At 41.4% G+C, this 15,293-nt stretch overlaps 1 protein-coding gene across 12 annotated transcripts in view; it reads right to left on the bottom strand.

Annotated features, from left to right (window-relative positions):
* LOC141052050 (cytochrome P450 2F3-like) overlaps positions 1–15,293 on the bottom strand; it is a 198,227-nt gene that overhangs the window by 133,621 nt on the left and 49,313 nt on the right. For 6 of the 12 annotated variants that reach the window (XM_073549229.1, XM_073549238.1, XM_073549228.1 and 3 more), the window contains 2 exons: positions 10,400–10,472; positions 7,838–8,015 (listed from right to left, as the gene is read on the bottom strand). In XM_073549229.1, the coding sequence (XP_073405330.1) occupies positions 7,838–8,014 (177 nt within the window). In that variant the 5' untranslated portion in view covers position 8,015; positions 10,400–10,472. The remainder of the gene's footprint in view (positions 1–7,837; positions 8,016–10,399; positions 10,473–15,293) is intronic. The other 6 variants (XM_073549235.1, XM_073549236.1, XM_073549237.1 and 3 more) reach the window with 1 other exon arrangement.

The raw sequence follows: 15,293 nt of genomic DNA, 5'->3' as shown, positions 1-15,293 counted from the left end.
CCTTCCTGTCCTTTCCTATCTAGTTAGCTTGGGCCCCGTCTTTGCTCAGTCTATCTTTCTGTCTATGTTAGTGTTTTCATCTTGCTTCACCGTCATTATATGTTGGGGGCTGCCTATTGCTTTGGGGTCTGCTCTGGGGCAGTTTAGATTTCCCCTTTCTTTCTTTAGGCCTATTTAATTCTCCGACTGTGATCGAGGGGTCTAGGGCATCGTAGGAACCCCCCACGGCTACTGCTAGTTGTGTTGATAGGATCAGGGGTCTGCAATCCGATAGCTGCCAACTTCTCTGGTTTTCTGGACTTAGCTAGCATTTCTGTTTTTGCCTCCTACGGTGACTCAATCATAACAGTAGTCCTTTTTTTGCTTTATTGCAGCTCATTTTTCCTGATTTTTTTCTCCTATTAGTGTGCTTCCATCCGTATCCATCTACATTGGTTGGTTGCAAACACTATATAGGAGTAGATAGAGGAGCCTTTTTGATGGCTTGCACCCTGCAGCCACAGCCAGATTAGTATTACCCTATTTTTTTGAGCCTCATCTTTATCAGTCTACCAAGATGAAGAAGGCAGGGAGTAAGGCACGTGGTCGTGGGCGTGGAGTTTCAGCAGGGAGAGGACGTGGGGATTCTGTGCCTGCTGCGGGCACCAGCGACTCAGCATCCCCCAATTTTACCAGGCAACAGTCCTTTATGCGCAGCTTTGTAGGACCTCGCCGTACCCCACTGCTGCGGGACGAACAAATTGAAGCCATTGTTGGATTGATGGCAGCTAATGCATCGACTTCAATGACTTCCACATCCTCTCAGGGCCAGAGCACTGAAGAGCAACCATCTGTCTCTTCACCACCTGCCAAATTGCCCAGGCAGTCAGAGAGCCCTGGACAAGAGCCATCTCTACTTCTGTTCTCTGAATATCTTGGCTTGGAAAGAGGGGGCCAGCCATGCAGCATTCTAGAATGCGAATAAGAGGGAGTATGCAATGATGCGCAACTGCTTTGTCCCTCTGAATCTGAAGAGGCGGGTGGGCCAGTGCCTATGGTCAGCACACCTCAGTACGCATCAGATGATGAGACTCAGGTGCCACTTTCTTGTGCGTACTGTGCTGGCAAGACTACCCAGGAGAAGCAGGCATTTGAAGAGGGGAGTGTAGAAGATGAGGTCCTTGACCCATCATGGCACGAGGAACAGAAAGGTGGTGGGAGCAGCTCTGAGGAAGAGATTCCCCGAACGGCCAAAACAGGAGGGAGAGGGAGGGGGCAGACTTGGTTGCCTGTAGCCTCCACTTCGGCACCCGTTAGGAGCATTCCTCTTCCAAAACCCAAAACGGGCGCTCCCAGGACTTGCAGTGCGTGATCCTTTCTTGACACAGTTGCAGATGACATTTGCTTTGTCACTGGTGGTGTTGGAGGCCAGGGTAAATACTAGAGAGAGAGTGGAGCCAGAGGCCTAATTGGAGCACGTTTAAAATCAGTAGTAGTCTACAACAGATATTAAACTTGATGAAATTAGGCCTCAGCCTACACCCTGATTGACCCTGGGCTCCAACATCGCCAGTTGCTGCTCAGAAGTGCCGTCTGCACAGTCAACATATGCTCCAGAGTTATTGGGGTTCAGAAATGTCATCTGATCCCCAGCTGTGTGTCCGGCAATTTCTCCAGTTCTGTCCACACTCACACAACTACAGATTTTAAACTTGCTCCAACTAGGCCTCTGTCTCCAATCTGTTTGTAGTATTTTCCCTGGGTTCCAGCACCGTCAGCTGTTTCCCGGCATTGTCTTTGGCACAGGTGCTCCCTCCTGCCCAGCCTGGTTCCAGCACGCCTGCTGTTTCCGGATAGTGTCAATGTCACTTTGCCACCAATACGTTGTCCTGTCGTGTTGCGGTCGGGTTAGCCGAGTCTATGGTGCCTGCAGTTTATGGGCTTCCTATGTGAGCTGCGGGATCTGGCAAAAAAAGGCTGGTTCCGTAGTGCCAATAGGACAAGCACCCCCTGTAGGACTGTGGGTTTCGGTAACTGTGGCCGGCTCGCGGCCTTGCAACGTTGTTTTTCAGGGATACTTTCTGCTACCCCTCCGGGTCCCAGTACCGTCAGCTGGTTCTTGGCAGTGCCTTTGGCTTAGGTGCCTCCTTCTCGGTATCCGAGTTCCAGCAACGTCTGCTGGTCCTTGGTAGTGCTTTCTAGCACAGGTACCTCCTGCTTAGTAACCAGGTTCCAGCACCGTCAGCTGGTCCTCGGTAGTACCATTGGCTCTTGTTCCTTCTGCTGCCCCTCCGGGTTCCAGCACCGTCAGCTGGTCCTCGGTAGTGCCATTGGCTCTTGTTCCTTCTGCTACCCATCCGGGTTCCAGTACCGTCAGCTGGTCCTTGGCAGTTCTTCAGCCTTCTTGTACCTTCTGCTACATTTCCAAGTTCAAGCTTTTTGAAATGGTTTTTGGTAATCACTCTGGATCTCCCTGACGACGACCCTAAAGACGACAACCCTGAAGACCACCCTGAAGAAGGCGACGACCCTGAAGACCACCCCGAAGAAGACCAAGAAGAAGACGACCAAGAGGACAAAGAACAAGAAGACAACCACCAAGATACAGAAGAACAAGAGATAGAAGACCAAGAAGCAGAAGAACAAGAAGCTGCAGAACAAAAAGCAGAAGAACATTAAGCATAAGACTAGAAATCAGAGCAAAAGATATTATCTAAATTATAAGCAGAAGAAGACTAAGTAGTGTATGGGGGTGAGTCTGTTCCTCCTCGAGGTTGCTTCTGAAAAATGCCTGCTGCTGCAGGCCAAACTGAACGCAGACAAATCCTGTTGTAAATCTTTTGTGACAGGCAGAATGGAAGGTGTAATCTTCAAACTTTTATAGATAACAACTACAGGAATGCTTGTCACAAATAAGAATATGATGAAGAAGAAGAATAGGAAGACGATGAAGTAGTAGAATATGAAGAAGAATAATAGTTGAATAAGAAGAATATGAAGAATTTAAAAAAAAGAATAATAGGAAGAAGGTGAAGAAGAAGAAGATGAATAAGGTGAAGAAGAAGTTGATGAAAAAGATGTTGCTGCTGCTGAGGATGATGAAGGAGAAAGTGTTGGAGAAGTAAAAAAGAAGGTGAAGAGCATGGAAGTAGTGAAACATACATATCTGACAAAATATAAAAAAGGTTAACATAGTCAATATCTTTGTAACTCCGAACGTCTTTAAAAAAAAAATTATTCCTGCTATTTCATTTGATTGGGCTAAACCTCTATGCCTTTAATGTCTCCTCCACCTCCCCCAATACATTCTACATTATTATTAGTTGTTTTTCTTCATGTAGAATTAACCTACAAGGAAAGAAAGGTTTTTTTTAATTCCGATATTTCTGTCCCATTGACTTGCATTGGTTTCCGGTATCGGAATCGGCGATACCCGATACTTTTTGGGTATCGGTCCGATCCAATCCGATCCGATATTTCATGATATCGGATGGTATTGCTCAACACTATTGCTGACGCTACAAACAATTTTTTGAAATGTTGAGAATTCTAGTTGGGTCTCTATCTGGTGGGTTGCCTGTAATAGAATGTGTGTCAGAGGTCTGTTACACCATTTTTACTCTGTGGAATTTGATGCCACTTTAGTGGTGTGCGACAATATTTTTTTGAAATGTGGAGACTCCAAGTTGTGTCTCGATGTGGTGGTTTGCTTGTAGGAGAAGGTGTGTCAGAGGCCTGTTATACTATTTCTACTCTTTGAAATTTGAAGCCTCTTTAGTGGTGTGTGTTAATAATATTTTTGAAATGTGGAGACTCGAAGTTGTGACTCCATCTGGTGGGTTGCATGTAGTGGAATGTGTGTCAGAGTCCTATTTTGCTGTTTCTACTCTGTGGAAATTGATGCCACTTTAGTGGTGTGTGACAATTATTTTTTGAAATGTGGAGACTCCAAGTTCGGTCTTCATCTGGTGGGTTGCCTTTTTAAGTAGGGCTCCCAGATAGGCAGGCCTGCACTTACTTTCAATCAACTACCTGTGTTACCTTCCCTACACTTTTAATACCAATAGCATTATATGAAACTGATGTTTGTGCCATCTGAGTGTGGTTGGAAAATAAATTTGGAGGTGTTTCATTAGGGATCAGGCACTCAGCTAAGAAAGCTTACACCTCTCCCTTAACCACCATGTCCTCATTGAAACTTCAATGCAAGGCTGTAAATGCTGGCCCAGACCCTGATACCTCATGCATGTGTAAGGGGTTGTGAGTTTTATATCTCCATGTTGTTATTATGTATATGTATGTATATTTATATATTTTATACCGTTGTAGCGTACTAACGTGTAATTTAAGTTGCTGCATTATTTATATATTATGTGTTGTTATGTTTCTGCACCATGTATATGATAGGGAAAGTGCAGTCTATGTTATGGCCACTAGATGGGGCACTGAGCTCTCTGCAGAGTAGAAATAGTTGTAAGACATAGTCGAGTTAGGCCTCTTTCACACTTCAGATTTTTTGCATCAGTTCCAATCCGCCAAAAAGGCAGACAAGCGGATCCGTTCAGAACTGATGTGAACGGATGGCACTGGATCCGTTTTCACACGGATCCTGAAAATGAGGAAATTGTAAGGAAACGCTGGCCAGGAAGGGGGGGGGGGGAAGAGAGAGAGAGAGAGAGAATTTCGGGTTAAATTAGTCTCTGGAGGATCCGTCAGAAAAAAAAACGTTACATGCTCCGTTTCAAAATCTTTGAGGATGGTGACGGACAGTAACTTTTGGCGGATCCTCAAAAAAAACGGATGCAACGGATGGCAATCCGTCACAATCCGCCATTAATGTAAGTCAATGGGGAAAAAAACGGATCCTCAAAAGAAAATTGAGGATCCGTTTTTTTCAAAACCTGGCGGATTGTGACTGATTGTAAAAAACTGGAGTGTGAAAGAGGCCTGAATTGTAGGAATCATAGAATCATTGAATCATAGAATTGTAGAGTTGGAAGGGACCTCCTGGGCCATCTGGTCCAACCCCCTGCTCAAAGCAGGATTCGCTAAATCATCCCAGTCAGATGTCTGTCCAGCCTCAGTTTGAAGACTTCCATTGAAGGAGAACTCACCACTTCTCGTGGCAGCTTGTTCCACTCATTGATCACTCTAACTGTCAAAAAGTTTTTTCTAATATCTAATCTGTGTCTCCTCCCATTCAGTTTCATCCCATTGCTTCTAGTCTTTCCTTGTGCAAATGAGAATAAAGTTGATCCTTCTACAATGTGACAGCCCTTTAGATATTTGTAGACAGCTATTAAGTCTCCTCTCAGTCTTCTCTTTTGCAAACTAAACATTCCCAAATCCTGCAACCTTTCCTCATAAGACAGGGTTTGCAGACCGGTCACCATTCTGGTCGCTCTTTTCTGAACTTGCTCCAGTTTGTTGATGTCTTTTTTAAAATGTGGTGCCCAAAACTGGACACAATATTCCAGATGAGGTCTGACCAAAGAGGAGTAGAGGGAAATAATGACTTCACGTGATCTAGACTGTATGCTTCTGTTAATACATCCTAGAATTGCATTTGCCTTTTTTGCTGCTGCATCACACTGTTGACTCATATTCAGTCTGTGATCTATTAGTATACCCAAGTCTTTTTCACATGTGCTGTCACTTAGCCCTATTCCTCCCATTCTGTATATGCTTTTTTCATTTTTATTGCCCAGATGTATTACTTTGCATTTCTCCCTGTTAAAAACCATTCTGTTAGTTGCTGCCCACTTCTCCAGTTTATTTAAATCTTTTTGAATTCTCTCTCTATCTTCTCTAGTATTAGCTATCCCTCCTAGCTTTGTGTCATCAGCAAATTTAATCAGTTTACCCTTAATTCCTTCATCTAAATCGTTGATAAAGATGTTGAACAATACAGGGCCCAGGACAGAGCCCTGTATTGTAGGAGGGGTTAGCTGGGGAATAAGTCAGGAAGATCTTCCTATAGTCGTTAGTCTGGGGCCTGATCCCTGTATGCTTGGGTGGGCTATATGCCCGAGCAGCCTAACTACCTCGTAATGTTAAAGTGTATTCACAGCTATCCACGAGGGTTCTTAGAGAAGAACAAGGTACAGCAGAACCAGCAGTAGAGAGGAAGATTGAAGGTCACAGTAAAAGTATATGGGCATGTCACTCCAGAATGCGGCAGATAGCTTCATGGGCTGGATCTCTGATATCCGGGGCGAAACAGACGAGAGAATGCTTCACCGTGGTAACTTTTCACAGGGAGGACACTGGGGGATCGTCTGAGACACTCCACAATGCGGCAGATAGCTTCATGGGCTGGATCTCTGATATCCGGGGCAAAACAGAAGGGAGAATGCTTCACCATGGTAACTCTTGACAGGGAGGACACTGGGGGATCGTCTGAGACACTCCACAATGCGGCAGATAGCTTCATGGGCTGGATCTCTGATATCCGGGGCAAAACAGAAGGGAAAATGCTTCACCGTGGTAACTCTTGACAGGGAGGACACTGGGGGATCGTCTGAGACACTCCGTCTCACAGAAACACTTAGTGAAGCAAGGAACAGTCAAGGGAAAGATGAAGTAATGTGCCGTCTTTACTGTGATGAAAATGCTGGGTACTACGTGGATGTGCTATGTCCTGAAGTAAATAAATTTGTTCAGTTAAGAGTTGCCCTGGACTGTGTCTCTATTTTTTGGGATCCAGGACCAGCTTTAAGTCAGCACAGCAAAGGAGACGCTGACAGCACCGAGGGTACCGACAGTAACATGCCAGAGAAGAGGTACAGTCAGTTTTCCTGTAGAGGAAGCCAAGGGTATACAATGCCCAACAACCTCAGCCACGACTACTGCCTTGGCTGACCTCTACACATGGCCCATGGCTGACTACTGCTGTGCCATTTGCAGAGATTCCACTGTGGGTCAATTGGTCAGTCAACTACCTGCATTAATTTCTTTATATTTTTCAACCAATGGTACTTCTTGAAACTGATGTTTGTGCTATATGAGTGTATCTGGAAAAAAATGGAGGTGTTGCATGAGGTATCAGGGCTTCAAGCTAAGAAGGTTTAAACTGATTTCTTAACCACCAAGTCCTCATTGAAACTTCAATTCAAAGCTGCAAATGCTGGGCCAGACCCTGATACCTCATGCATCGCTCATGGCTGACTGCTGCTGTACCATTTGCAAATTTCTAATCTGGGTCAATTAATGCCACTTTTTATGGTGTCTGCCCCTAACTTTAGCTGTTTGGGAAGCTTTTTGTCACCCCTTAAGGTGTTGTGCATAAGTTTAGTTTGGCCTCACAGTGAATTTAATGGGGTTCGGGTATGTTAGTCTAATTCTTCAGTGAACATTTTCAGCGAACGTCTAAACGTGCGGCAAATGTAACCGAACCTTGAAAGGTTTGCTAGATCGTTAGTCCTTAGAGGGGCTGTTAGTATGATGTCTCAGCTCCAGCACCAGTATAAGCACTGCAGGACTCTGATTTGTTATACTGTGCACACAGGCCATGACAAGCACTCTCTCCCTCCAGTACGAAGTGTCACAGAGCTGTGCAGTGGCATCAGTGTGCCGCGCCTGTCCTTTTTACAACCTCTGATGATTTCAAATGGACAGACAATCATAGCAATGCCACAACCAAGATAGCTACGGGATTACAGTGACTCACAAGCAATCCTGCATGCCTATTGGTTGTATAACAGGCACCAAAGATGTGGGATGGGAATTCGAGTAACGAGCATATCCGAGCACCATTATACTCGATTGATAACCACCGAGTATCACCGAGCACGTTTGCTCATCAATAGTGATAATGTATGTACTGATAAATGGCCTTCACCCAACAAGTAGCTCTCACCTTCATGAGGGTGCTGACTATGTCACTCGTGTTGATCTGAAGAAGGTTTCCCAGGAATGGAATTGGCATAGGTCCTGGTGGAAGTGTTGACTTCTCTTTGAGGATCTTGATGTAGCTCAAGATGATAAAAGACAGGCAGAAGATGATAAGAAGAACAATGGTGCTGGACCAGTCCATCCTATAAAAAGTCACAGTTTTATACAGAATTGAGTAATATTTTACACATTCACTAATCATGATGTCCAACAAGTTAACGCAAACTTCCAATTTTTAACAACATGTTTTTATTAGGTCCAATATTTTTTTGAAATGTGGTCAAGAAGGCAGCTAAAGCTCTGCTATTAGATTAAGAAGAAAAATTCTGATGACAGGTTTCCTTTGTTTTTTTTCTATGTACACAACATGCTTTAAAAAGATTATGATGCCCAGAAAAGGGAAAATAAACACACACTTCCAATATCAATATAATTATTTTGGGAACAATTTAAATATTAAAATATTGTACAATATAGTAAAATGCAGTACATTATATTGTGTGGTTAAATACAGTAAAGTATTGTGGGATATGGTAATTGTAGTAGAATACAGTGCAGTCTTGTATAGCAAATTTTATATAGTATTCAATATAATATTAGATAGAATAATAAAGTGTGATATACTAAAGTGCCTTATAGTAAAACTCAGAACAATATACACTGCTCAAAAAAATAAAGGGAACACTTAAACAACAAAATGTATCTCCAAGTCAGTCACACTTCTGTGAAATCAGCACTGATTGTGATTCAATTTCTCCTGCTGATGTGCCAATGGAATAAACAGGTAGAAATGATAGGAAGGTCACGAACATCCATGTGTCTGCTCAGTAAGAGTGCCTAGTGTTCCCTTTATTTTTTGAGCAGTATATTATGCAGTACAATACAATAAAGCATAGTAAGTCTATGTTCACACATTGCATTTTTGCTGCGTTTATTTCCACAGGCCAAACCTGCTCTCTTGGCATTAAATAAGCTGCTTACAAAAAGTTTCTGCTGCTTTTTATTTTTTTTGCTCTGTTTTTGTTGTCTTTTGTGCATGGTAATAAAATGCAGTGGCCCAAAAAAACTGATACCTGCATTTTTTCCTGCCTTTTTCCTGAATTTTTGCCCTTACCCATTGTTTCCTGTGGGTGATAAAATGCTGCAAGTACGCTGAAAAAACACTAAAAGAAGTGACATGCTGCAGTCTGCAAAAGCGCAGCAGTTTTCCAAATCAGTCAGGAAAATAAAACCGATGCGTGTGCTTGAGATTTCTGAAATGTCGTAGACTTTGGTGGTACTGTAAAAAGCAGCTTACTTAAAATTTGCATTAAAAAGCAGTAAAAAAAATGCTGCAAAAACGCAACGTATGCACAAAGCCTAAGATATACTAAATACAGTACAATCTCACTTAGTAAATATAATATAGTGGGACAAAATAGAATACAGAATAATATAATATTGGATAGAATAATATACTGTAATATAAAGTAACACATAGTAAAATAATATACAGTAATAAAGTAAAATATAGTACAGATCTATATACTGTATAAACAGTATATCATACAAGGACAACATCTGCAAGGAGTTCTCTTCCCCGTTTTGCGTGGGTTTCCTCCGGTTCTCCGGTTTCCTCCCACATTCCAAAGACATACTGATAGGGAATTTGATTGTGAGCCCCATCAGGGACAGTGATGATAATGTGTGCAAACTGTAAAGCGCTGCGGAATATGTTAGCGCTATATAAAAATAAAGATTATTATATTATCATTCATAGTATTGGATAGAATGATATACTGTAATATAAAGCATAGTAGAGCAATGTAAAGTTATATGGTAAAATATAGTACAAATATATATTTATATAAATATTGTATATACAGTATATCAAAATATTGGATAGAATGATATACTGTAATATAAATTATACTAGAATAATGTATCATAATATAGTAAAGTATAGTACAGATATATATACATATATTGTATATACAGTATATCAAAGTATTGGATAGAATGATATACTGTAATATAAAGTAGAGTGGAATAATATATAGTAATATAGTAAAATAAAGTACAGATATACATGCATACATATCATAATATTGGATATAATAATTTAATAATATAGAATAAAATGGTATAATATAATATCGTGTAGTTTAGTATACTATGTATGTGTAATATAATCCTAAAATATAGTGTAGCATAATATTATATAGTGTAAGAAAAAATAGAATTTAATATACCATAAAATTGTATGAGAAAATAAAGTACAGAGCAAATAATACAACAAAATAAGTCATGTAAAATAATAAATAGTGCAGTGTAATATACTACAGTAGGGTATGTTTTATCACTTTGCACGTAGTAATATAACAAAGTTTATATAATGTAATGTAGTATAATATCTGGGTAGAAAATTATCTAGGAGAGCATAATACAACTACAGGTTAGATGAGTGCGATATGTGACGATTTATAATCTTACGACTACTTAGCGATGCGTTCTTTGATTTCTAGATAAAGTAAGGAACGTTTCTTACCTGAAGCAGCAGGCGTCTCCCCGCGGTGGTGATTGTTATCTGAGGTGTATAAGAGAAGCAGTCAGCGACTCAGCTGCAGAAGGAATGAACAGTACTTATTGCTTTAATTATGTTTGCTGGAATAAGCTGGAATACTATCGGAACAAATGCCATTGTTCCTTTTGTATCCCCTCCTCATTTTCTTGTACTTTGTGAGCTCAACCTTTTTTCCTTATGTTTGTGCATTAATATTGCCTCTGACTGTAATTATGTGTCACTGTATCCTGGAATTGATTGTTTGGAAAATGTTGGTGCTTTCTAAAGAGAATGCTTACCAAAGGGAATCTGTCAGTAATCTGAGAGCACCATGATGTAGGGGATGAAGTTCTGAGTCTGTTTCAATAAATTCAGTGTTTTATTAGCAGGAGATTATCACTACAGAATTAGGTGTCTTGTCTTCTAGTCTAAAATATTTTGTAATCCCACTCCCAACCATGATTGGAAGTTTTCTGTCAACACAGTGTACACAGAAAGCTGGAAATCAGTGGCTTGGGCTGGGTTATGCACAGATCAGCATTCAGAGCTCTGCTAGATCTGCAGCAGAAAAAACAGGTTTTATAAGAACTGCTGCATCCAGCAAAGTAAGTGATACGTCACTGGAATCAGGATCTTTGTCCCTACTTCATGCAGATTACTCGTACAAGGCAAAAATCTCTTGAAAGATTCCCATTAATATAGATGTACACAGTTCTCAATATGTTTGAGACAGGCTCTGGACTATAGGGAAACAGGTGAACTACCCTGGTGGGCCCTTATGCAAGACTAAACCCCCAACCCCTCCTTCCCTACATGTGCAGTACACTAGATGCACTATATACAGACAGAGGCAGAATATTAGTTTCTCTTTATTTACTTTACAAGCTAAAATGCATAATCTAAGAAGACATAAAGAAGCAACAGACCACCCAGAATCCTCCATTACAAGGCTCATCGTCTTCTTCACACGGCACACGGCGAGAGAGGACTCTTTGCCAATTTAGTTGCAACATCTTGCTTCCACTGTTTTTGTCCTGCTATTTTGTGAGCTTGTGTTAAAGACTGAACTGAGTTGGAGTAGTGATATTGCAACCATTAGGGGCAACACCAGCATGTAGCCTCACCAGGATATATCCAAAGGTCGGTACACGGAGCAGCAGTGTAATTGGGAGGATAAAGCCCCCGTTACACACTGCGATATCGCTAGCAATATCGCTGCAAAGTCACCGATTTTGTGACGTAGCAGCGATATTGCTAGCGATATCGCTATGTGTGATACTTACCTACGACCGGCTCCCCCGCTGGTTATCGCTGATCACGCGAGAACGTCCTGGACCGTTTCTCGTCGGGCGCTTCCTGCTGGGCTTCCTGTGGCGCCTACGAGCGAGGCGTGGAGGCGGGCGGAGGACATCAGGATCGCCTAGTGTGACAGGTAAGTAACAACCCCCGACCCCTGCTATGTCGCTGGTGAGATCTTCCAGTGTGGCAGCTCACTAGCGACCACTTAGCGATGTACCAGCGATCCATATCGTTGTCGGGATCGCTGGAGCATCGCTACGTGTAACGGTACCCTAAGCAGGAGTAATATTTATATTGGATTTGGTACATTTTCTGTGTCTCTTTGTCCATGCTAATATCCATGACTTTTCTGCAGAAAAAATGCTGCAAATAATGATACCTGTGTTTTTGCTGCATTTTTGCAGCGTTTTTTCAACACCCATTCAAGCCAATGGGTGAAAAATGCAGCAAAAACACTGCAAAAACGCTGAAAGAAGTGATATGCTCTATGTCCAAAAAACAGCAAAGCACAAAATCCTGATGACAAAAAAAAGCAATATGTGTACATGAGATTTCTGAAATCTCATAGGCTTTGCTGGTACTGTAAAAAGCAGCTGAAAATTAGCATAAAAAAATGCAGCAAAAATGCCCAGTGTGAACATACCCTAAGGCTATGTGCCCACGTTGCAGAAATGCTGCGGACTGTCGGCAGCATTTCCGCAATTCCCCGCCACAGGTAAAATGCATGTGGAATTTGCATGCATTTTCCCGCAAAACACAAGCGTTCTGCAAGCATTTTTTTAGCTTGCAGAATGCTAGCGCTTTTCCAAGCGATTTGTAGTATCGCTTGGAAAAGTGATTGACAGGTTGGTCACACTTGTCAAGCATAGCGCTTGACAAGTGTGACCAACCTTTTACTATTGATGCTGCCTATGCAGCATCAGTAGTACAAGACAGAATGTTAAAAATAATTAAAAAAATAAAAAATAGGGATATATTCACCTTTTGTCGACCCCCTGAGTCCTCCCGGCCCTCAGTGGTGCTACCAGCAACTTCTGTTCCCAGGGATTCATTGCGTGAATGACTTCTGATGACGTAGCGGTCACGCGACCACAACGTCAACAGAGGTCATTTGCACAATGCATCCTTGGGAACGGAAGTTGCTGGTAGCACCACTGAGGGCCGGGAGGACTCCGGGGGCTGACAGAAGGTGAGTATATCCCTATTTTTTATTTTAATTCTATTTTTTACAGGAATATGGTACCCAGGGCATGGAGGAGAGTCTTCTCTCCTCCAGACCCTGGGTACCATCTGCACATGAAGCGCTCACTTCACGCATGGCGGGCATAGCGACATGCGTAAAGTGAGCATTTCAATGCAATCCTATGGTGCCAGAATCACTACGATTCCGCAAAATTAATGGACCTGCTGCGGATTTTACAGCTATGCGATTCCGCAGCGGAAAAAATCCACAGTATTGGCACAGCAACTGCGGAATCCCTTTGGAATGCATGGGAATGCGTTTTGTTAGCATTTTTTAAGCATTTCCACTGTGGCAAAAACGTGGCGGAAACACTTAAAAAACGCAACATGGGCACACAGCCTAATACAGCCAAGTTATTGAACGTATCAAAATTGGTGTCAAGTACAGATGGTGTGAATCGATGTTCAACTATGTAACTAAGCAGCTCCAGTTGCCGTCATCACCGGGAACAGATGTTCAGCGGGGAAGCAGGGTGTCACCCCCCCACCGATCATACATTGATGACCTATCCTAAGGATAGCTCATCTATGATAAAGCTACAGAGACAATCTCTTTGAGGCAGCAATACAGATGATTGTCATATGTTGCCAGCTTGTGGATATTTGCCAATATCTCCCACACAGAAAAAGCAGCTGAACTTGTCCTCAAGTAACATGGGTTATATAAGGTTTCTGACTTGGATAAACATTTTCTATTTTACAGAGAGCAACTCTATAAAAGAACATAAAAAAACTTAAAATACCATCAATAAAATAATTTATTTTGTACTGCTAGCAGAATCCTTTATTCTGAGACATAAAATCCATTGACCCCTTTCCTCCGCAGTTAATATTCGTTTTTTACACTTTTGTTTTTTTCCCCCTTTTCAACCAAGAGCTATAACATGGCCGTATGAGGGCTTGTTTTTTAGTGTGACAAGTTGCAGTTTTGATTTAATCCATTCATTTTATCGCATAATGTGGTGAAAAAAGGACAAAAAAATGAAAATGGGATGAAAAACATTTCTGTCATTATTTTGGGGGGTTTTGTTTGTATGATAAAATGACCTGACAGCATGATTGTTTAGGTTATTACAATTATGGCAATATGAAATTTTACATATTTTTTTAATTTAATTTACATGGTGAAAAAAAAATAGGAACTTTGTAAAAAAGGAAAGAAAAAAAAAATATATATATAGATATATATATATATATATGTACAGTACAGATCAAAAGTTTGGACACACCTTCTCATTCAAAGAGTTTTCTTTATTTTCATGACTATGAAAATTGTATATTCACCCTGAAGGCATCAAAACTATGAATTAACACATGTGGAATTATATAATGAACAAAAAAGTGTGAAACAACTGAAAATATGTCTTCTATTCTAGGTTCTTTGCACACTGTTGGCATTCTATTTATGAGCTTCAAGAGGTAGTATATATATGGATTATGTTGCCAGTTGCCATTTTTAAACAACCTGAAAATTTCTATTTCTTTTTCATTTACTGAGCAGTGTGATAGATTGTTTTCTTTGCTTCGCGAGCTGATGGTTTTATTGATACAAATTTAGGGTGCATACAAAATTTTGATTAGTTTTTAATGCATGTTTTTAAAGAGGTGTGGTGATCAAGATTTTGGCATTTTGATTTTTTTTCTCTTTTTGGCGCTTACCTTATCAGTTAGTTAATTTTATATTTTGATACACTAAATTATTATGAACACTGCATTACCAAATATATTTACCGTATATACTTGAATATAAACTGACCTAAGTATAAGCTGAAGCACCTAATTTTGCCACGAAAAACTGGGAAAACTTATTGACTCATGTATAAGCCGGGTATTCATTGTCCCTTCATCCCCATCCTTGTATGCATGGCTACTCATCCCCATCCTGGTATGCATTGCCATCTCATCCCCATTTTTGTATGCATGGCCTCTTCATCCCCTTCCTTGTATGCATGGTCATCTCATCCCTATCTTGGTATGCAATGGTTCCTCATCCCTATTCTGGTATGCATGGTTCCTCATCCCTATCCTGGTATGCATGGTTACTCATCCCTATCCTTGTATGCATGGCCATCTCATCTCCATCCTTGTATGGATGGCCCCGTCATCCCCATCATTGTATGCATGGCCATCTCATCTCCATCCTTGTATGCATGGCCTCTTCATTCCCTTCCTTGTATGCATGGCCATCTCATCCCTATCCTTGCATGCATGGTTCTTCATCCCTATCCTGGTATGCATTGTTCCTCATCCCTATCCTTGTATGCATGGCCATCTCATCTCCATCCTTATATGGATGGCCCCGTCATCCCCATCCTTGTATGCATGGTCATCTCATCCT

The sequence above is a fragment of the Dendrobates tinctorius genome, unplaced genomic scaffold, assembly GCF_039654945.1.
Source record: "Dendrobates tinctorius isolate UK_male_01 unplaced genomic scaffold, ASM3965494v1 ptg000158l, whole genome shotgun sequence".
NCBI lineage: Eukaryota > Metazoa > Chordata > Amphibia > Anura > Dendrobatidae > Dendrobates > Dendrobates tinctorius.
The sequence above is the reverse complement of the archived record's forward strand: the minus strand, read 5'-3'. Positions and strand labels throughout refer to the sequence as shown.